The following is a 23,075-nucleotide window of genomic DNA, read 5'->3' as shown; positions in this document are numbered from 1 at the left end:
TTATGTTGTTGATGCAAGTTGTCTGTCAAAATATCCTTCATTGACTGTACAACACTATTCTTTTCAGTGCTGTCAAATAAATCAATAAACAGATTAATGCAACAAAAACAAATAAAGGAAAAGATGCTCTCATCACTGGCAGATGGCTGTGGTCTCAACAGTTTCCAAAGCCTTGGCCATGACATCATGGTAGGACCAAATGGGAAGCAGGTCCTTGTGACACTAGTAGCTTTCATGAAAGCAGTATCAGATTTCCTCTAGTTAGCCCTCTGGCAAGGAGGTGCCCTAGAAGGGGAAATGTTCATCCCAGGTAACTAAGCTGAAGTGGCTTTAACAAAGTACTGCCAGCTCGATAGGACCATTGGTGCTGGGTGTGACAAAAGAGCTGATGCCTTGGATTGGTCTAAATCTACACCAGTGAACGGTACCACAAATGGTGGGAGCTGCCCCGGTGTACATGGGAGTTACTGTTGTATTGGGAGTTTCTGTTGCATTGGGAGTCTCTGTTGCATTGGGAGTCAGTCAGTCAGTCAAATATCTTTATTCGGTACTTAAAAAGATACCATTAAAGAACATGAAAATACATACATACAATATTTAAAAAGCATATTTTAAAATGACATTTTAAGAGCAATAAAAATAGGTCTAAAAAGGGGCGAAATGAACATTAGATCATTGGGGATCTTATACAGACATGTGTATAAGATCCCCAACGATATTTCCCTGGTATTCCTTAATCTCATGGCCACCTTAATAAAACTTATAATACATAACAGAGTATATGGGTCTGAGGCTCTGTTGCATTGGGAGTCTCTGTTGCATTGGGAGTCTCTGTTGCATTGGGTGTCTCTGTTGCATTGGGAGTCTCTGTTGCATTGGGAGTCTCTGTTGCATTGGGAGTCTCTGTTGCATTGGGAGTCTCTGTTGCATTGGGAGTCCCTGTTGCATTGGGAGTCCCTGTTGCATTGGGAGTCCCTGTTGCATTGGGAGTCCCTGTTGCATTGGGAGTCCCTGTTGCATTGGGAGTCCCTGTTGCATTGGGAGTCCCTGTTGCATTGGGGGTCTCTGTTGCATTGGGGGTCTCTGTTGCATTGGGGGTCTCTGTTGCATTGGGGGTCTCTGTTGCATTGGGGGTCTCTGTTGCATTGGGAGTCTCTGTTGCATTGGGAGTCTCTGTTGCATTGGGAGTCCCTGTTGCATTGGGGGTCTCTGTTGCATTGGGAGTCTCTGTTGCATTGGGAGTCTGCATTGGGAGTCTGCATTGGGAGTCTCTGTTGCATTGGGAGTCCCTGTTGCATTGGGAGTCTGGGAGTCCCTGTTGCATTGGGAGTCTCTGTTGCATTGGGGGTCTGTTGCATTTGAAGTCTATGTTGCATTGTTACTTGAGTGTTGGCAGCTGGGACAATTTCCCTTGTTTTTAACTTTAAAGTTAATCCAGGAAGGAGTGGAAGTTAATCTAGGGCACCACTGAATGAAAACCTGCATCCAGATTTAAGGGCATCTGGCAGGTGTTTAGTGACTCCTGATTCAAATATTCCACGAGAGCTGTAAATGCCACTACGCATTGGGCATATCTACCTACATACCCCATTACAGCGTACTAGCCAATCTGGTGTACGTTTTAGCCCCCACGGGACAGTCATCATAGGTGGAGGAATACAAACATTCTGTTTGGATGAAAGACTGAGGGCAGCCATAATTAGTTAAGGGGACAAAGAGGGAAGAGCCCTCACGAGGAAGAATTCCAGAGTTATTACCCTGTCCTACACCTCCATCTTTGAAATGACCTAGCGCGGCAACATCAAACCCAGGGAAGACCATGCTAATAATGTCCCAGTGGTACAAGATCAGGCTGAAGAATGGGGGTTAGTCCACTCGCAGGGAAAGCTAGACAAGCTCCACCCCAACATGCTTCCTAGACTGAAGGATCCAAGAATACTTCTCTCACCTCACTTCAGAGGTTCCAACACATTCCCTGGCTCTACAAACATGTAGGAAGAAAAATCTTTTTCAGAATCAGTCTCATGTGGTTTATCATTTATCTGACCAGCACATACATTGCTTTCGCCACATCACGAGCTATAAAGAAAAAAAAATTCCCACACTGCCTTCACCCCTGGAAGCTCAAACTTCCTTGAAGCACCATCACCTCATCGTTTGATTTCAGCTTGGGCGGCTAGCTGTGACCAGCCAGTGTGGGGCCCAGGTTAGTTGACGCGAGTAGTGGAAGACCGGCAGGTTCTGCCTTCGAATACTTCGTTTACTTCTGAGCCGCAGACATCTGAGGAGGGATTCCAGAGGGCGCTCTCTGCACGATGGACCGCAGCTCTTATGCGGCAGTAGAGGATTTACAGAACCACTTATCAATAACTATACAACATTTGTTTTCAGCTTAAAATGAACCCCGCTATAGTCTTGCGGGGGTGCTCCAAGATCGAACTCTTGATATTTATTTGACGATGAGGATGGATAAGCTACTCCCATTTTTTGTGAGCCGGTGGCTAAAGGAAGCATGTGTTGGCCAGTGGCCTTTGAATATCCTTTTGTGACCTTGTAAGAGATTTATTGAAGGGCTCTCCCCAGACTGGACAATTTGAAGCAAGTGCAAATGGCGCCATACATGCATTTGTACTCAGACTCCTGCCCCCGCTTTCAAGGCCGTCAGTCATGTGGGGGGCGAGTCCTGCTGAACATGTATTTCAATTGGTGGAGCATATTTGAAACATTTCAACATTAGGACTGTTGGTTTCAAGAAATGATCGTTCACAGGCAACATGATGACCCATTCAAAGCATTACAGAAGAGCACTTCAGGTCTGCTATTGAAAACGAAAATATACGCCTAGAAGTTGTCAGTGTTGGCCACGTGACCCATCAATTTGAACTGCATAGGAAACAAAACACTGTATTGAACAGATGCATTTTTTTCACACTCTTCGTCTTGCTCTCAGGGTGTACACCTTGCTCGCATGTTGTTATTTCCTTGAGACATCAGATTACAACACCTGCTGAAACTAATCGCTATGCATGGAGAAACATAATTAGCAAACACAATTGGTAATTGTGTTGTGGGGTGCAAGCCACTTCTTGATTTGAATGCAACTTGTTGGTTTGCTAGGGAACTATATTGTAAAATAATTTGCACCAGAATGTTCTGTGGAATAAACAGAATTTTCAAGATGTGTTACTGGTTGTGCTGAGGGGTGAGATCCTCTTCATTTAAAGTCAACTTGTTACTTTGGGTTTCTAGAGATTATGGGCCAGATGTATGAAGCTCAAATGGGTTCGCAAACGCTGAAATTCGCAGAATTTCGGCGTTTGCAAACTCATTTGAGCAAAATGGTATGTATGTAGCAAATTTCAGTGCAAAATAAGGAATCACAAATTTGCGATTCCTTATTTTGCGATTGCATGTAAGGAATCGCAAAATTTGCGATTCCTTAAATGCAATGTATGATGCAAAAAAAATTGCTAATTGTCCCTAAGGAATCGCAAATTACCACCAACTTCAAGTTGGTGGTAATTTGCAAATTTCTTTAAAAAAGCCCATTTTTGCATTTTTCAAAGTGCCATGTGATGCACATACATGCCCTTTGTGCACGTATATGCACCATATATCCACCCATGCTTATTTCAGGGGTTCAACAGGGTGTCCTTTGGACACCCTTGCAACCTTGAAATTATTCTCAATTAGCGATTAGCAAATTGTGAATCGCAAATTGAGAAAAAATTCACATTCATTCCTATGGGCCTCCTGGCCCATAGAAATGAACAGGAAATTATTCCTTAATTGCGATTAGCAATTCGCTAATCGCAATTAAGTCATTTTAAGAAATCGCTAAAAAATAGCAAATTTCTACATACATACCATTTTGCAATTCTCAAATAGCGATTCCTTAAAAATCGCTATTTGAGAATCGCAAAAGTGTATCTTGATACATCTGGCCCTATATTGCGATAACTGCTGTGACTAACCTTGGCATCAACAAAGGTATTTTGTTAAATATGCATATGGATGCAAAACTATTCTTCCTTTTTAAAAACAATTTGATGGTGGTTTGATACATTTGGGGATATTTAAAATCTGTCATGACTAAACTGTCTGTCGCAAAAAAGGACTGCATTAAGGAAGGTACATTGTCGACTGTGATGGGAGATACAAAAGAATGCAAAAAACTTCATTTTAAATCCAGCTTTTTGGTTTGCTTGCCTGTGAAACCGTTCCGTGAGAACTGCTGCAACAAACTTTTGTGTGGAGATGGGTTTGCATTAAAGGTGCACTGTGACTTGCACAGACAGATGCATTTTTTTTTCTCCATTTGAATTCTTTTTTAAATTAACTTCTGCCGAGAGTTCATTTTGGTTGAAAGTAATTTCATCATAAAGTTACTATAAACTCTACCGTTTTAGAATCTAAAATTATTAAATAATCTAGCACAAAGCATGGATAATGAAAGCCGACTGCCATCTATGACTTCTAAGAGGAAAGAAGATGGCAATGTTTGCCCTGTACCCAACCAAGGGTAAACCAGGAAGAGGTGCCTTGATGCCTTTGGGCTTAGTAGTGCGTTATAAGATTTATTTCATTCATTCATTCAGGTGCAAGTTCTCCGACGGGACCTGTCCCTGCCAGTTGAAAAGAATGGGATTTCATAGAAGAGACAGTAAATTCAAAAGAACAGGAGTCATTTTGCGAAGGACATGATAGAAAACATTGTGAGTGTCTGATGTAGAAAGGATCATTATAGAAAATCCTGATTCTGTTCCAGCATGAAGATCAATTGCATATATGATACTGTCTCTACAAACATTTTAACTTGACTTTGAGAATAGGAAAATACAGTATAATTGAATATGATTCATTGAAACGTTTATTTCTGATCTCTTAAATTTAAACATATGAAGACCTTTTGGGATTGAGAAGCTCATTGTATCCCATGTAGCCCTAAACTTAATGCAACCAACCTAGACAAGCTATTTTAAAAGTACTTCGTTCTGAAATACAGAATATAATTCAATTTTAAGTAACAAGGGTGGATTTCGGAATACTAGTGATAAAGCAAATAGTTTTATAGGTTCAAATAAACCTGGTCGATGACTTGCAAACTATTTCAGGATTAAAAATGACAGAAATAAAATATCTTAAATTCCCAGTAAAGGTGGTGATTTCATTACTTCTGCTAAAAGTATTCCTGAAGAATGCCAGCATGGGTGCCGCCGGAGTCCAAGGCCCATGAGCTGCGGCACCGCGTTGTATGTATGACATCTGAGTGGTCCTGTACGATTTCTCCCTTCTCCTTCATGGCCGTATCACCCTCCTCAGCTACTCCCCCTTCTGCCCACCTACCCCATGCAGAAAGTGTGATGGCCCACTATTATAGTTACTGTTCCTCATCCGCACCACTGCGGACACACAATGACACTGGAGGTGCACTGATTATTCTGTTGTATTTGTGTTTTATTTTTCCTTTTCTAATTCACAGCCATGGGCTAATTGCTGTAGGATGACTCCTCACACAGTCCTCTGCCAAAGTCTACTGTATCACTGCATTCCACTGAATGATGTGACCTATGTTACCTTGCAAAACTCAATACCTCATGACCTGGTGATTTTCCAGTGAAATTCGTTCAAGGCATTTTCAAAGACTTTTAGAGCCAGACCTTAAATTGCTTTTTGAGGATTTTTTCTTAAAGGTACAAGTATTGGATTATTTGAAAGAGGCACTGAATGAATGTCTACCTAAACCTGAGAAAAATCATAAACTAGATGCAAACTACTGTCTAACATCATCAAAAAATCCAAAAAGTAAAATCTAGACTAAAATTCTTGAAACTTTTTTTTAAATGCTGCATTTCAAATGATGTCTTTTCTTAATCATGTATGCCTTTTAGTGTATGTCATGTTCATGAATTATAAATCATAATATTGATAACATAAAAAAATAACCCCGCGTTAGCTTTTTACTGGTCCCATTATATTTGAATGAGGTGATCGTTCAGTCTTAGCATTTTTCACATTATATGTTGATGGCACATTGTTATAGAATAGTTTAAGTAAATCAATTGTTTTACCTTCATTAGTGTTAATTCAAAATCAGTCCTTATGCGATCCCGGTTAGAATCTCCATCATGTAGTCCTTTGTTAGCTACCTTTACATTGCTGACTCTGTTGCCTGAGAATAGTAAGAGATGCTTTTTCATGTTTGATAGACAAGAACACTACATAAAATAGATTAAAGCTAAACCATAAACTGCTGAAATTGTCAAAACACCTTCATTAAAATTAGTAATAATATATATTGTAAGGCGAGAATGCTATGCTTACATGGAACTTGAGCAACGAGCCCTTGTTGGGAGTAAAATTGTTTCATTCAGTTCCAAGTAGGCCACTCCAGAAAACACCTTTGGTATCAATTCATAAATACAAACTACTGGTATATATGCTGTAAAGTATTTAAACATAAACATTTTGAAATCTACAAACATTACCTAATGAGGTATTTACCAGTAATGTAAGTTTATATTATTGACTCATCACTGCAGAGAATCTCATCCTACTGGGTATCTGATACATTAGTGAAATCACAGACAGGAAATACCCTATGGTTTTGTTGGGATAAAAGTTTGTTACATTTCTGTAATGTCTATAACAATATCTTTTCAAAGGCCTCTCTGCTTTGAAACGTCACTGTAAGTGTGATGATTCCAGGTTAAAGGCAGAGATAACCAAAGTCAGTTCTTGGGCCAGGGGTTACATTGCAAGGAGCATGCACCCTACAAGGGCTTGGTAAGAAATTGTGTTCATCTATTTATCTGGTGCCAGAACTCAAGATCAGATGGTTTTTAACAAGATCACTAGAAACTCTGATTATTTGTAATTTCTTTTCTCAGACAATAATATCCTTCTACTAAAATCAATTACTGTAAACAAAAATAAGAGTGGAGTGATGGTCATTTTCCACATAAAATGCACATCATTTGATTGATTAATGGGCTGCATAAGTTTACTATGACATATACAGTACAAATACAGACAACAACAAGTATATACATTTAACGTTCGTACATGTGAAACGAAACAGATTTTGATACACCAATTAATCAGGCATACAATGCACAAGCCAGAGTACACTACACTTAGGGGCCTATTCCGATGTCGGACGGACCTCAGGAGCCGTAACCGACCGACCTGCTGTCATCGATTACAGCCCTGCTAATAAGATGCGACACAACATGGTTCGGTCGCACTCTATACTTCACAATGCAGACATGCATTCCGAGCGGAATGCATGCCTGCATTGAGAAAAGCAGGGGTGCAGTTCATCCCTGCGCCCTGTGGCCGGCACCCCAAGGTGCCTACCACCAGGTGCAGGGATCCACAGAGGGGCACCATAGGTGCCCCCAGGCAGCCATTCGGCAGCCTTGCACCTATGGGGGCCCTGCTGGGGGCCACCAAAGACAGTTTCCGACTGCCTTTTCGTGCCGGAAAGACCAGCACGAAAATGCAGTGAAAAACGGCCATCGTACTCCCTCAGTCGTAAAGAGGCGACCGGGGGAGTACTGAAGGATTTCCAGATTGCAGACGGGCTCTCGTAGGCCATCCGGAAATCCGAGTCAGATTCCATTCCGACCGAGCCCATCGGAATGGAATTCGGCCTGCACTCACCGATTCGGCGGAAGGGCTCCGAACATAGTTCGGAGCCCTTCCGACCGGAATCGGCCCCATACTAGAACAACAGCTGAAGAGGTTAGAAGCTGATTATGCACAGACAGGCATAACCACTATCGTTACACAGATTCAGGATAAACTTGCCAAATTCAGGGATAAAGTCAAACAATAAGTTTACTCCTGGGCAAGTTTGTTCGAGCCAGGCGTTCTGGGGAAAGTGAACATCCTAGCCACAGCATAGCTAGGTTGCTGAGCCCATCATGGGCTTTATGAGATATCCAGAGTATAGAAGGTACTGACAGGACTAAATCCACAATGACATATTGTAAATTTTTAACATCTATTTCACTACCCTTTATCCAGCAGACGGAGCTACAGATTCCGCTGGTCCAACTGAGTCCCTCACTGAGCCGTACTAATTTGGGTTGCGGTGCGACAGAGAAAACCTCTTCATTTAGCCATCACAGGAAGGCATCTGGTCTGTACAGGCTAACATCTGAATTCTATCAAGAATAGCCAGAAATACTGGCGCCCAGGCTTTCAGAAGTCCATGGTGAGGCCCGGTAGTTGGGTACACTGCCCTCTTTCTTAAGAGAGGCAGCTATTATGGTATTGTTGAAGTCAGGAGAGTCTACCGATGATTGCTCATCATGCCGTTCATTATTGTTTATTAATTTGGATGCTACACCGTTTCGAAAGTCATAGATAAGAGTTCAACTCCATATGGGAAGTACTGTTTCCTCCAAGCAATCAGTATTCATATCTAGCAGGTCGACATCCGACAATCTTGGCAAATATTTTGCACTCTCCCAACAGATAGACCCTAAGCTTCCTATTGTAGTGCTTCTAGATGCCCAGCAAGCTTTAGATGATTTATCCTCGAAGGTAAGGAATCTATAACTACAGTCTCTTTCAGATCTGGGCATACATGCTTGCAACACGTACCCACACGGGGATAAGTGATGGGCTCCTAGGCTGGATACAGTTGCTTTATAATGCTGCCAAGGCTAAGCTACATATCCGTGGCTGCTTATCCGCCTCTATTTCCGCCACATGTGACAGGGATATCCCCTTTCGCTGATGCTATTACAACAGCTCTAATTAGCTTACTAAAAGAGAAGTACTACCATCAAGGTCCATACATTGAGGGCAAAGCTCTCATCTCCTTCTTTGCAGAGGATATTGTACTCTATATCAAACAAGTCGGCAATCTCAGCCATATCATGAGAGAAATAATACGATTCGGTAGATACTCCAGACTACACGCTAACTGAATGATCCTTTTACTCCAGGAAGACATAAACCCACTGTTGAATTCCCGCTTGTGTGGTGTGCTGCAATGACAACCCAGTGGTAATACAAATAAAAGCTGAGCATCTCCTTAATAGAGCGAGTCACTCTTCTGAAGATGGTATTCCTTCCCCAGGTACCTTATGTATTCATTAGCATACCCTTGCCTCATCCTCAAAGATTCCATGAACGCAGAACACCCTATGTTCTTGAGTATCGCATGGGCTGGTCAAGACAACACTGACACTCTTCATATGCCAAAGGAGGATTTGCCGCTCTCGCTTTAGAAGAATATCACTTGGTAGCTCAAGCCAAATACCAATTTAATTGGATACATCTGGAACTCAAACTACCAGCACATGAAATTGAAAGAGCCATGGCAGGGTGTACCCCTTTGGCTACAGTTTTTGGTGAGAAAATAACATAGCCCTACTTCCACTCAGATGTAATTACATGCACAGCATACACGTGGTACAGCCTGGCACACGTGGCGTGTGTTGCAAAATATTTCCCAGTCTGGCTTTCCATGGTCAAGAATCCAATTTGACCACTTTCCTGTAAAATGAGGACACAGGGGCCAATACCTAGGATAGATGGAAATTCATCACCCATAAAAACAATTAAACAATGAGATCAAGGATATGTTTCTACTCTCACACTAATGTATGCCTCTATCTCCCCCCTCCCCCCAAACTGGGGACGGATGTCAAAATTATATAATGCAACAGCAGAAGCGTCAATAATGAGAGTCTTCAGGCCAGAAAGAAAGGAGAACAACAATTAAACGTATCGCAACAAATGACATCTGGAGATATTGTAACATATACACATAAAAGGTACCCTTAAACTGCAGGCACAGATCACTACACTTTAAGTTTTGCATAGAGTGCACTACACCTTGTCAGGCTAAACAAATATAGGATTTGCAGTCGCCTAGGCATGGCCTAGATGCCAATACCCCAGAGCAGACTATTTCCATTTATCACGGTCTTGCCCTTCTGTGATATTCTAGGAAACACAATTTAATATCCTACCTCAAATGAAGTCAACCCGGCTCTGATCCAGGCCTTGTTGGATTATATTTCCAAAAGCTTTTGTAAATTCAGAGGCTTAGCTCTCCTCCTGATAGAGAAGGGTCACTAAAAGATGGGTGAAAGGACCTTCTCCTTCGCAGTAGTAGAAAGAAGATCGCATGCACTGCAACGATACGATAGACATCTATGCATACACCCTAACTCTCTCCTACTGTCCTAGAGACATCTGGTTCCCTTTGCGTTCATATCTGCTGGAGCAAGGGAATCGCGAACAGTAGCACCTGTTCCCTTTTACCTGCGTCTTGTAATTGCACTGTTTGATGTACAACTCAACCTTTGCATGCAATACAATCGCTAATTAATCTGTTTTGTATATTGTTTTTAATCACCTATGCATGCATATAAAATCCTACAATGACCTAGAGTTGTTTTTGTGGTCACACGAATGTGTGAAATTATATGAATGCTCTACTTATGATACTGATAGCATATTTTGCTATTGTTCCCCATTTTTTAAATGATGTAAAAGGTTATAAATAAAATATTTAAATAAATAAATAAAGGTGACAATTCAATTCAGATTGACAGGCTACATACAACCGGAGGAATAGATTGTGGCGGCCATTGCCGGACTCAGGGACATGGCCAATGTGTTCTGAAAATAAATAAAAAAATATATATATAGGGGGGAAGGGTCACCAAGACCTGAACCTGAGGGTCATTTGGAGGAGCAGGGGACATCGCAAAGGGACTCCCCCAGCGATTGGCTGGCTGTAACATAGATAACCGGGATATGGAGTGATTACAGAACTAAGAGACATGGTCCTCATTAAAGTACATGTAGTGAAAACGGTTTAAAAGGCAGACAAAAAGGAGCACATATAAAGGGTAATAACAGATTTTAGTTACAATATAAATAATTTATTGGTGAGATCATACTAATTGTGGCATGTTTTAAGGGAAAAATGCTAATCCACTGCTGGGATTTGCAGAACCACGTGAAAGAGAAAACTGTTTTCTCTCAGGATTTTCTCATAGAGATTATGGAAGATGCTCATGAACCTAAAATGAGAGTATTTTTTCAAAAAACGTGCACAATCTTCCTCATGCGCTTCCATGAGCAGCAGCCTGTCCGCTGAGTCCCCATTGTTGTACTGCAGCTTCACTAATATGTTCTAATGAACAACTAGAGTGCTAACATTCTGCATTCAGAACAAAACTATGGAAAAACTGAATGCCATATTGATGGACAATGCTTTATAATATACAGCATTTGCTTTAGAAAGGAGCGTAAAGAGGAGTCTATTTTTGTAATAAAAACTATGGCTGGTGCTCTAGAAAGCTAATAGGAGGATAACATTTCTACTAATTCTAAAATACCTGCCTCATCAATGTCGGAAGAAATGCATGGCACGCTGAGGGAAAAATGGTACTTCCCAAACGAGCAGCAGCCTGTCAGCTGACTACCCAGTGCTCTACTGTAGCTGCACCATTGTATGATGTACAACCAGTGTGCTAAAATTCTGTATTTATGACAAAAAGGTGTGACACACCTGAATACCATCATGATGGAAACAAGCTGTAAAACAAAACGCATTTTACATTGAGGCTACTGCAGTAAATTAACACAATGAGGGGGTTATTTTTGTCATATGATCAGTGCTCTAGAAAGCTAAAATCAGAAGAAACGAGTGCTCAGTTATCTTCCTCATTCATGTCAGTAAGTAATTCTGGCTTTCACAGTGAAACATGTACTTCCAGCACTTGAATCCCTATTGGTCATCACAGAGTTATAGTGACCAACTAAAGTGATAATATTCTGAATTCAAGGGAGGCACACCTGAACACCATTTCATTGTATTTGGGAACTGTTAAATTAATGGGCGGATTGAAAATATGAGGAGAGGTATCAGTTTTTTAGGTCTTGCGACCTATCAATGCGCATGCACATTGAGCGGAGCGAGAATTCAAGTGCTCAAAATCCTCGTCAAACCAAGGGCTATTTGGTGCTGTTTTCTTTGAGTTCACGTGAATCACGTGACCAAACAAGCACGCGCATCAGCCTCCCTCCCTCCTAATTGCATTTTTTTAACGGCCACCACCACATCAAAGGGCTTCTCTCTGCGGCTTCTCCTCCCCTAATTATTCATGGCTGGCCGGTGGCCGGCCGTACTTTCACTTTCCCGGCCGCTCTTGTTGTATATGTAGTTTTCTTTCAATCATTGCCATTTTTCCATTTTATCTCCCCTATTTTATATTTTTTACACGGTGCCTGTTACGACCTCTTCAGTTGCTGGGTATTGAGCCTTCTACTTTCCATATATGTCCGAAGTTGCCACGTTACTGTTGCTTGGAGATGTGCAGAGCTCAGTTTACAAATGCGCTTTCCGCCCCCAACGTTACGTATTTGCATTTTTAGCACTGCCGTTTTCAGCAACATCTCATCGTGTTTTCTAAAAGAGGGTTTTAGTGAATTTGCAAATAATTTTCTGCCTCTGCGATTATTATTTTGCCACGATTGTCAATAAAAACGAACATGCTACACGTTATTTCTGTGTGCTAAACAAATCATTTACATTAAATAGATACATTTTCCTTGTCACTTGTGCGTTGCTTCCACTGTTGTGGTTTCCTTAATTGGGGATCGATGATCTTTAACGGATTGGAAGCTCAGAAGGCATATCTACAAATTAAATATTTTAAGTTTCAGCCACCAATAGATCCGATACGTTTTTTCATTTTTAAAGGCGCGTGGGTATGTTGGCAAAAGTGAGGCTACACTTCACATTAGCTGATCGTGGCAAAATCAAATCAGCAGGTTCCCACCCATCCCCCAGCCTGTGAATCCGGCTGAAAGTATGCAGTGGCTGAGCTAGCGGAATTGCATACTAAATTTCACTCGCACAAAGAAAAGATTACTTGAACCATGTCTTGTGCTGAGAGGCAAGCAGTTAGAATGTAAAGGGTACTTTTGCCTTTGTGGGGGTTCCTGGTGTATTTTAAAGCATTTACTCTAATTTCATTTACTCGGTTCTGTGTTTGGATTATTTCATTTTATCGCGTTACAGGCGTGTTTTTTTTTTATTTTTTATTCCAACTGCCAGAAAAGTGCTTCCCATTGTTTCATTTGGTTTAGAGCGCCGCGAAGGCCGTCTGTAAGTGGCCCATTGCTTTAAGCGCAAGTAAAGTGAGCCATTGTTGTACGTACATTTTTTGTTTATAAAACAAAGATCACGCCTGTTAAGATCCATTAAAAAAAAATAAAGATCTGGGTAAAAAAGTGCGTTTTCCACCATTAAATCCCATTTTGGGCAAATCTGACAGCCTATTTTTTCTCTCACTATGTTCCCCCTTTCTCTTGAATTAATTGTGATTTAGTCGTGGATGTTTTTTTATCAAGAAACCGGAGGGGAAAACAACTTGATCAGTCGTACTGTTTTCTGTGTGCATGTTCACTACGAAGATCTCAGTAGGCAGGCGACCTTTGATTCTATCTAACTGGTGTCATCATATAACTAGGGCAAGCGATTTCATGGCAATACTGATTAGTCTAAATGCACAACACTGATACTGAATGTTGAAATCGAGTTACACACAACACTTTTAATACATTTAGTAAATTACGCCGTTGATTCATGGCAGAATTACAGTTGTAGTAGAATGACGAAAGTGTACATTTGCATTTCTCCCACGTCTGACCCGTTTTTTACCAGTCTTTTAAAGCCATTGGGGGATGTTTGGTGAGGCCCAGATAAAGAGGACATGTGAATCCACGTGCAGTGTCCAGCCACTACCTGGGAACACCTATTTTACCATGCCAAATCCCACATTTAAGACTGACACGCTGGTACGGTATCTGGTTTTCTAGGATGGATATGGGTTATAATTTCTCACTAATAGATCTGGTGACCAGTTGTGTGTACAGTCTACGTTCGCCACTGCTTTTTTAAAATCTCTCCTCCCAAAGATACTGTCCATTCAAAAGAATGACAAAACATGAAAAACACAATGGGCAAGGGTTAATTGGCTGGTCATTTCAATGTTGAATTGTCAGTCAGTAACGTGTGCCAAACTTCTGGATGGATACGAGTTTGTTGAGTCCACTTATTGGTTTTTGGTTTTTCTTCAGCAAGTATCTGATAAAAACTTAATTCGTGGCTTTTGTGAAAGCAATTCATTGACCTATTCTAGTTAATTGCAGAGTTTCTGAAAGACCTGTTGGTAAATGGTAATTTCCCTGGCGTTTGATATTTTGCAACTATGCCGCAGGCGTGCAGTCTGTCATGACTTTTGTGTTGGATGGCCTTTAATGGGGTTTATACGAGTTATAAACGAGTACCAATGCTTCTGTCACTAGTACTGTTAACTCTTAGCAATTAACTGCGGAATTCCATATAAGATACATTTAGGTGAACTGAGCGTATACATGACTCATAAATGTAATCTCGGTTGGTACATTTAAGATTTTCAGAGTCAATCAAATGTTTTCAATTTTTTTTTAATAAAGAGTCGAGGCTTTGGCTCAAGCTCTCAACAGCGACTGAGAAGACATTAATTGCAGCCATACATTGTGTCCCGATCACTGTTTAGTTTTCTATTTAATATATTTGCATTTCTTTCAGGAAGCAGGCCTCTCTAGGTGAGAAGAGGGGTGGAGGAAATGAAAGGTTTCCCCGTTTCTATTTGAGATGCCATCTTCTCCCCCAAAGCCCCAACTGTATTGTTTGCTCAATTTCTTTTTTCCCCATTTCAGCAATGTGCCTATTATTAAATGAACTAAAGATTTAAAGATTTAATGTTTTGTCCGGTTTGTTGCTCTGTTGAAGACACATCTTGTCATGTACATGGCCATAGTAATTGTAAAGCCAGCGATTGGTCCTTACCTGTCTGGCGCAGAGCGCGAACACTGACACACCCCTCCCCCCCCTCACCCCACCCCGTACTCCACCCTCAGGCCCTCAAAGCTAACTATGTGTTGAAGCAGCAGTAAACTGTGAGCGCGCCACCTGCAGTGTTTTTAATTTACAGGACAATTGGGCAAAGAAGGGCGAAGGGATGGAAGTTGAGGTGAAAAAGGAAAGGATTTGAGAAGGGCGAATGGCGCGGGAAATGCCAACACATATTAAAAAAAAAAAAAAATTGTCATTTACAATACCAATAGCTCACACTTTCCTAATGCGAGACCTATTGGCAACACCAGTGCTTGTATTAATTAGAGCCTTAATGTATTTTTAAGAGGGCTAAAAATAGGTGAACAGAGAGACGTCTGTATAAGTACAGTATCCCCTTTCCACATCTGCTTGCTCACTCTAAACATCCTCTCAGTTGTTTAACAACTATCTAATTTTAAAATAGTTAAACTTTGTGCGCAGCAGGGGTGTAGTCTGGGCAGGGGGTTTGGGAACGCTTGCAGTGGTAACAAACTCTGGCTCAACAGACACTTGACCCGTATATCTCTTTAAACTAGGTTTTTTTTTCAAAGTGCGTCTTGTGCGGAATGTTAGTCTTTCCCTCGCAAACTCTATCTTATCCGTGGTGGAGGTCTTCGGGGCACGCAGGGCAGGTGATAGGAAATAGTCCCGCTGTTCAGAGATGAATGTCGGAGGAGTGGTGTCTTCTTGGAAAAGCCGGTGGTCGTCACTCTAGTAAGGTCCTCGACTATGGCGTTGCTCTCCCCGATAAGTCCACATGTAAGAAAGGAAATGGACAGAGGGACGCCGTTAGTCTTTGTATCTGACAAGCTTCAGCACCCAGGGGAACCCGTGGAAGTGAGGGATATCGGTGTATCGTACAAACACGCTAGTGACTCTGTGCTGAAACGTGGGGGAAACGAGTGAGGGGAAGACTGGGTAGGTGCAGTTCAAGTAGGTAATGGGATTAGGAAAGGGAACGGGAAATACAGAGGGAAGGTACACACAGGGGTTTTAACGCTATTCACACGGGGAACTTTTTCTCCCCACCCAAGCCGCCCAACGCCGCCGTACCTGGCTGAGCCACACTCCTCCCTCGGGAGCGTGGCACGGCGGAACACAGGGTCATTGGCCTCCTGGCTCTCCTTCTTCTTTTCGCCTTCCGTCTTCTCGCTCGTCTTCTTCTTCCGCTCGGTTCTCCTCGCGTCCTCCGTCTCTCGGTGCGCTGGTGACGTCACACGCCGCGTACAGGGCTTCCCCCGTTTTCAGCCATCCAGGATCGTCGACGTCAGAGGTAGGCGTGTCTTCCGGGAAGTCCTCATACGCCCACTTAAAGGGAACTGTGGACGATTCATCGAGTGTTTCCGCGTCCCAGGCCCCCCTCGTAGTAGAAGTCTGTGAAGTAGAAGGGGTACAATCAGGAATCCACCATTCCTCTTGGCAGCCCAACCCGACCCCGTTACACTGCTCCCCCCTAGGATTCTCCCGATCGGGGAGAATGGGGGTTCTTGATAGGAAGTCTGCATTGCCGTTATGTACGCCTTTCCTATGGACTAGGGTGAACGAGAAGGGTTGCAAGAACAGAAACCACCTCAATACCCTGGCGTTTTGTGACATGGTTCTCTGCATCCACTGTAGCGGAGCATGGTCCGAGAACAGTGTAAACGGCTTGCCCTCCAGGTAATACCGTAATTTGTCTACTGACCATCGGATCGCCAGGCACTCCTTTTCAATCGTGGGGTATTTACTTTCTCTAGGATGCAGTTTTCGACTGATGAAGAGAATGGGGTGTTCCAACCCGTCATCACCCGCTTGCGACAGCACTGCCCCAATCCCCACGTCAGAGGCATCAGTTGCCAGGGAGAAGGGTTTGTTAAAGTCCGGTGGTATCAACACAGGACTGGATGTGATCGCTGTTTTCAACCGCTCAAAGGCTAAGCAGGCGTCTGTGGAAGGATTCTTCCCCAGGTTGTTTTTAGAATTGTTCTTTAGAAGGTCTGTCAAGGGAGCCGCGGTCTCTGCAAAGTTCATGATGAACCGTCGGTAATATCCTATCAGACCTAGGAATGCACGCAGTTCTTTTTTTGTGGTTGGGAAGGGGGTGTTGGTGATTGCTTTAATTTTCTCCTCCTGAGGAGCGATGACCCCCTCGCCCAGCATGAATCCCAAGTACTTTACCCTAGGAAAAGCAGCCCTCGATTTTTTTGCATTTACATGGAGGCCCGCATTTTGTAGGGCCCGTAAGATGTTGGTGAAATGGACAAGATGCTCCTTCCAGGTCTTACTAAAGATGACTATATCATCGAGGTACACGGAGCTGTACTTGGTGTGGGGAGCTAATACAGTGTTCATAAGCCTCTGAAAAGTTGCTGGGGCTCCGTGTAACCCGAAAGGTAACACCGTAAACTCAAATAATCCATCATCCGTGGCAAACGCTGTTTTATGCCTGTCTGTTTCACGCAGGGGTACTTGCCAGTAACCCTTAGTTAAGTCCAGCGTTGTGATATATCTGGCCTCTCCGATTCTCTCTATGAGTTCATCAACTCGTGGAATCGGAAAGGCATCAAAGGAAGAGATGGCATTTAGGGCGCGAAAATCCATACAAAACCGGGTGGACCCGTCCGGTTTTGGTACCATTACTATGGGGGACGCCCAGTTGCTGTGGGACGGCCGGATAACCCCTAACTGTAGCATGTCCAGGACCTCCTTTTTTACGTCGGCTCTCCTGGCCGCCGGAATGCGGTAGGCCCTTTGCTTCACTACCTTGCCGGGTTCAGTTTCTATACAGTGCTCGGCTAAGTGAGTGCGACCTGGCACATCCGAAAACATAGGAGCGAACTGTTGTAAAGTTTGTGCTAGTTCCTCCTTTTCAATGTCTGTTAGTTCAGGATTGAGAGGTAGTTTATCGAGGGTAGAGCCTTCACTCCTCGATGGCAATGTTAAGTTTGCTGCTTTAGGTGGGGGACCTATCCATTTTTTTAACTGATTGATATGGAAAGTTTGTTGTCTTCCCGGTGTGATCTGAAGTCGATAGGTAGTTTTGCCTATGGTTTCTATGACCAGGTAGGGACCCTTCCATTCGCTTTTGAACTTTTGACTTGATGAAGGAAGAAGCATTAGTGCCCAATCCCCCTTGTTCAACACCCGCCATTTCTTGCCTTTGTCGTACTGGTGTTTCTGATTCACCTGGGATCTTTCCAAGTTGGAATATGCCAGGTCCCTGAGTTTTCCCAGCCGGGATCTCAACTGATTGGTATACTCTAATAGTGACCTTTGTTCCACCTCCCCTTCTTTTTCCCAGGCCTCCTTCGTGATCTCTAATAGGGACCTGGGTTGGCGGCCATATAACAACTCAAAAGGGGAGTACCCCAAGCTGCTCTGAACTTGGGCCCTCAGCACGTAGAGGGCCAACGGTAACAACTTGTCCCAGTCTTTGTTTTCGGCCGCCAACATTTTCTTTAATGTGGATTTGAGAGTGCGGTTGTATCTCTCAACCAACCCATCCGTTTGCGGATGATACGCCGAGGTGCGTATGTGTTTCAGTTCTAGAGTTTTACAAACCTCGGCCATCATTTTCGACACAAAGGGGGTCCCCTGATCCGTGAGGATCTCTCTTGGAAACCCAACTCTTGAAAACAATTCGATCAATTTATCTGCCACATTCCTAGTTGTCGGAGCACTAAGAGCAAAGGCTTCAGGAAATCTGGTGTTATAATCGACGATAACAAGGGCATATGTGTGTCCTCTGGAGGTACGGGGCAGGGGGCCAATGAGGTCCATGCCCACCCTTTCGAAAGGGTTGCCTATAATGGGTAGTGGTTGAAGGGGTACTGCCGGGGGTCTACTCATGTTTTTCTTTTGGCATACCTCACACTGCCTACAATACTCTTCGGAGTTTTTATAAATGCCAGGCCAAAAGAACAGCCTTGTGATATTTTGTAGAGTCTTCTCAGCCCCGCTGTGGCCTGCCGTTAGGTGGGTGTGGGCATAGAACAGAATTTGGTCTCTAAATTCCTTTGGGACTACCAGCTGTGGGGAATCCCCTGCTTTCCCTTCCCTATACAACAGATCATTAATGATCTTGAATCTGGGATACCCAGGTGAAGGTGTGGTTTCATTGATATGGGCTGCTTCCCATGCATTCAGGAGCGTAGGGTCATTACTCTGGGCAAACTTAAAACTCCGGTCTGTCTCCCAGGGTTCGGTGGATAACAACGCTTCTCTAGGTAGTTCTAACTGTTTGCGGAAGAGATTCAAAAAATCAGGATTATCTAACCCCAAGATTAGGTCTTCAGGTAAGGACTCCACCACCCCTACCTTCACTCTGCAAGGTTCACCACCCAAGGGCCTAAGAGTAAGATGAGCTACTGGGTACGGTTTTACGTCACCATGTACACATCTAATGTGTACTGTCAGGTCAGGGCCCACCTGGGAGGGCAGTACGTGTAGTTTTTTTATGACAGATTGTTTGCACCCGGAGTCAAGGAGGGCTTTTATGCATTTACTGTTCACTATTACCCTTGCGTAGAAGGAAGGTCCCATCTCCGCTGTGTACATCACGGCCTTTGGTATATAACCGACCTCCATAGGCTCCTCGGTTGTTCTTTTCCGGGGACACATTCTAGCTATGTGGCCCCACTCTCCACAGTCAAAACACTGAGGACCTCTTTGGGTAGGAGGCTCATATCTTATGGGGCGAGGTTTCCACTGTTCTGGTGCTGGTTTTGGGTTTTTTTCCGGTTTTGCCACCCCCACAGGTCCTTTGTTGCCTTTGTCCATATCCCATGGCAAGGCTCGGGGCATCGCTCTATTGTAGTTTGAAGCCATCTCTATGGCCTGTTCAGCGGTGAGGCCTGAATGTTGTCTGAGCCACCGCTGAGTGCCATATGGCAAGGCTTCCATGAACTGTTCCAGGTATATGCTGGACATGACTTCCTCTTTGCTCCTACTTTCAGGCTTCAACCACTTGTCGGCGGCCATTTTTAACCGCAAGTATAAGGTCTTGGGATGTTCCCCTGCTACCCCTCTTTCTTTTCTAAATCGCAGTCTATAGGCCTCTGCGTCCAACCCCAGATGGTCTAGGATGACTGCTTTGATGGTCGCATACGGAGTTACTCCCGCGTGATTGGCCACTTGGTACGCAGCTTGTGCTTCACCTGACAGTAGTGGTGCCAAAAAGAATGGCCATTTTTCCTCGGGCCAACCACATGCTCTGGCTGCTCGTTCAAAGTTTAGAAGGAACGCGTCGGGATCCTCCCCTGGCACGTATTTCTGCAACTGCATTCCGGACGGATGGGGCCCAAATCCCCTTCGCTCTGTTGTGGGAGGCACCCCGGGGTTCTGGGCTACCTTGTGTAATCCCTCGAGTTGGGCCGTAATGGAATTTTTAAACATGTCCCTGTCAGCATCCGCAGCCGACATTTGTTGGCTGATAGCCCATTCCAACTTCTGTTGGCCTTCAATGAGTTGTTGCACCACTTGTTCCATGTCTGCTGTTTGTGTGGAGGGGTGAAATCCCACTTCTGACACCAATGTAGTCTGGGCAGGGGGTTTGGGAACGCTTGCAGTGGTAACAAACTCTGGCTCAACAGACACTTGACCCGTATATCTCTTTAAACTAGGTTTTATTTTCAAAGTGCGTCTTGTGCGGAATGTTAGTCTTTCCCTCGCAAACTCTATCTTATCCGTGGTGGAGGTCTTCGGGGCACGCAGGGCAGGTGATAGGAAATAGTCCCGCTGTTCAGAGATGAATGTCGGAGGAGTGGTGTCTTCTTGGAAAAGCCGGTGGTCGTCACTCTAGTAAGGTCCTCGACTATGGCGTTGCTCTCCCCGATAAGTCCACATGTAAGAAAGGAAATGGACAGAGGGACGCCGTTAGTCTTTGTATCTGACAAGCTTCAGCACCCAGGGGAACCCGTGGAAGTGAGGGATATCGGTGTATCGTACAAACACGCTAGTGACTCTGTGCTGAAACGTGGGGGAAACGAGTGAGGGGAAGACTGGGTAGGTGCAGTTCAAGTAGGTAACGGGATTAGGAAAGGGAACGGGAAATACAGAGGGAAGGTACACACAGGGGTTTTAACGCTATTCACACGGGGAACTTTTTCTCCCCACCCAAGCCGCCCAACGCCGCCGTACCTGGCTGAGCCACACTCCTCCCTCGGGAGCGTGGCACGGCGGAACACAGGGTCGTTGGCCTCCTGGCTCTCCTTCTTCTTTTCGCCTTCCGTCTTCTCGCTCGTCTTCTTCTTCCGCTCGGTTCTCCTCGCGTCCTCCGTCTCTCGGTGCGCTGGTGACGTCACACGCCGCGTACAGGGCTTCCCCCGTTTTCAGCCATCCAGGATCGTCGACGTCAGAGGTAGGCGTGTCTTCCGGGAAGTCCTCATACGCCCACTTAAAGGGAACTGTGGACGATTCATCGAGTGTTTCCGCGTCCCAGGCCCCCCTCGTAGTAGAAGTCTGTGAAGTAGAAGGGGTACAATCAGGAATCCACCATTCCTCTTGGCAGCCCAACCCGACCCCGTTACAAGGGGGTTGGCCGCAAGTGCATGGTTTGGCGTTGGGCCAATTTGGAATATGCTTAATAAACTCCGAAATTCACTGAAAAAAAAAATCAACGTTTAAAGTGAGGTTATAGATAGCTTAGCGCTAAAAACTCAATTTGTATTAAAAAAACCCGCAGAAATGTAGTCAATAAATCAAAGGATAAAGTGATACTATCGTAAGGTATTGAAATGAAGCAAGAACCATTGTTAAAAAAAACCTAAAGCACTAAAATGTGTTAGTTCTAGTTTAATCAACTAACTACAACTAGCGTCCCCATCGTGCATTGCCTACAACCTCACATATTACATCTTGTCTGATTTCAACACCTAACTATAACATCACTTTAACCTATGTTTTTTTCAGTAAATTATATATACACACACACACATTTTTTCTTTTATATCAACTCTCCCAGTCACATGAATTCGGTTTCCCCATGATATGGTTGCCAACCAAAGCCATCACCTATGAACTCTTCAAGTCTGCTTCTTCATGTTTTTTGTGTCAAATTTCCACGTCATCTGCTTCTAAAACATTTCTCTTCCCAGAGGCTGTATCCTGCTGCTGAACCCATCGTTGGAAAAGAAGAATCTGAAGATGGCGACTACGTACTAAGACTTTGTGGGCTGGAGGCATCTTGACTCCACCTATGGTTTTAAGGGTATACAAGACTTTCTTTCCCCAACACTAGATGGTGGAATAATGACCAGCAAGTGAATGTAGATGTTCACAGTGCAAAGCCATGAAGGAAAAGCAATCACCTTCCTGGTGAATGAACTCAATCTCAAGTTATTCAATTATAACTCATGTCGAGTGTTGTGGACGTTCTTTGATCAATGAGCTGTGAACGAGTTCTGCATGAAGTCAGCCAGCCGAAAATTTAAGAAGTCTAAAACAGAGTTCTTACTTGTCAGATGAGCAAAATATGAACCTTTTTACCTGTCCTGGCTTTCCATTATTGTTGGAATGGAATGGTTATAACTTTCGTTCATTTTGCTAAATTCTTAGGGTTTCCACGCGACTCCATACTATTACAATATATTCACTTAGTAAAGGATTTACAGTTTGTACAATTTCAATAGTGCCTTCTGAGACAAATCAAACGTTTTACCTCAGCCAAGAACTGTCAATCTGGGGTGGAGGTGCTTGTTCCCACTCATAAAGAATGAGTAGGAATCCATTATCCATGGGCTTCCTAATTTGTATACCTGTCCCATAAAGATTGCCTTTAATCCTGCTGATAGTCATCTATATGCCACTCATGGAAGAAAATCAACTTCCGAGTTGAATGCACTCTAAATGCTGATTTGTCTCCTAAAACTATAATTTCTCGGGACCCAAACCAAATGACATCCAACCTGGATATATGGTATCATGAGGCCCAGAAGGCAGAGCAATATCCTTTATATATTTGTGTTTCATGCTATGAATTGAGAGATCACTTAGACAATAAGAATGCTCCAGTCAAGACAACAGACATGAATCCTTCCTATCTCAAGGGAATGCACCATATTTGATTCTGACATTAGTTATTAAGCATATTGTAATTGCAGTGTTTCTTGATTTCTTAGAAAAATCAAACAAAAGTTAGGCATTCTGTAGTTAAAAAGCACACTTTAAGTCTGAT

At 43.5% G+C, this 23,075-nt stretch overlaps 1 protein-coding gene across 4 annotated transcripts in view; it reads right to left on the bottom strand.

Annotated features, from left to right (window-relative positions):
* Positions 1-23,075, bottom strand: part of AGBL5 (AGBL carboxypeptidase 5) — a 503,530-nt gene that overhangs the window by 72,198 nt on the left and 408,257 nt on the right. For all 4 annotated transcript variants that reach the window (XM_086928124.1, XM_086928123.1, XM_086928126.1 and 1 more), the window contains exon 14: positions 6,072-6,172. In XM_086928124.1, the coding sequence (XP_086784250.1) occupies positions 6,072-6,172 (101 nt within the window). The remainder of the gene's footprint in view (positions 1-6,071; positions 6,173-23,075) is intronic.

This window comes from Lissotriton vulgaris, chromosome 6 (genome assembly GCF_964263255.1).
Source record: "Lissotriton vulgaris chromosome 6, aLisVul1.2, whole genome shotgun sequence".
In the NCBI taxonomy this organism is placed as follows: domain Eukaryota; kingdom Metazoa; phylum Chordata; class Amphibia; order Caudata; family Salamandridae; genus Lissotriton; species Lissotriton vulgaris.
The sequence above is the reverse complement of the archived record's forward strand: the minus strand, read 5'-3'. Positions and strand labels throughout refer to the sequence as shown.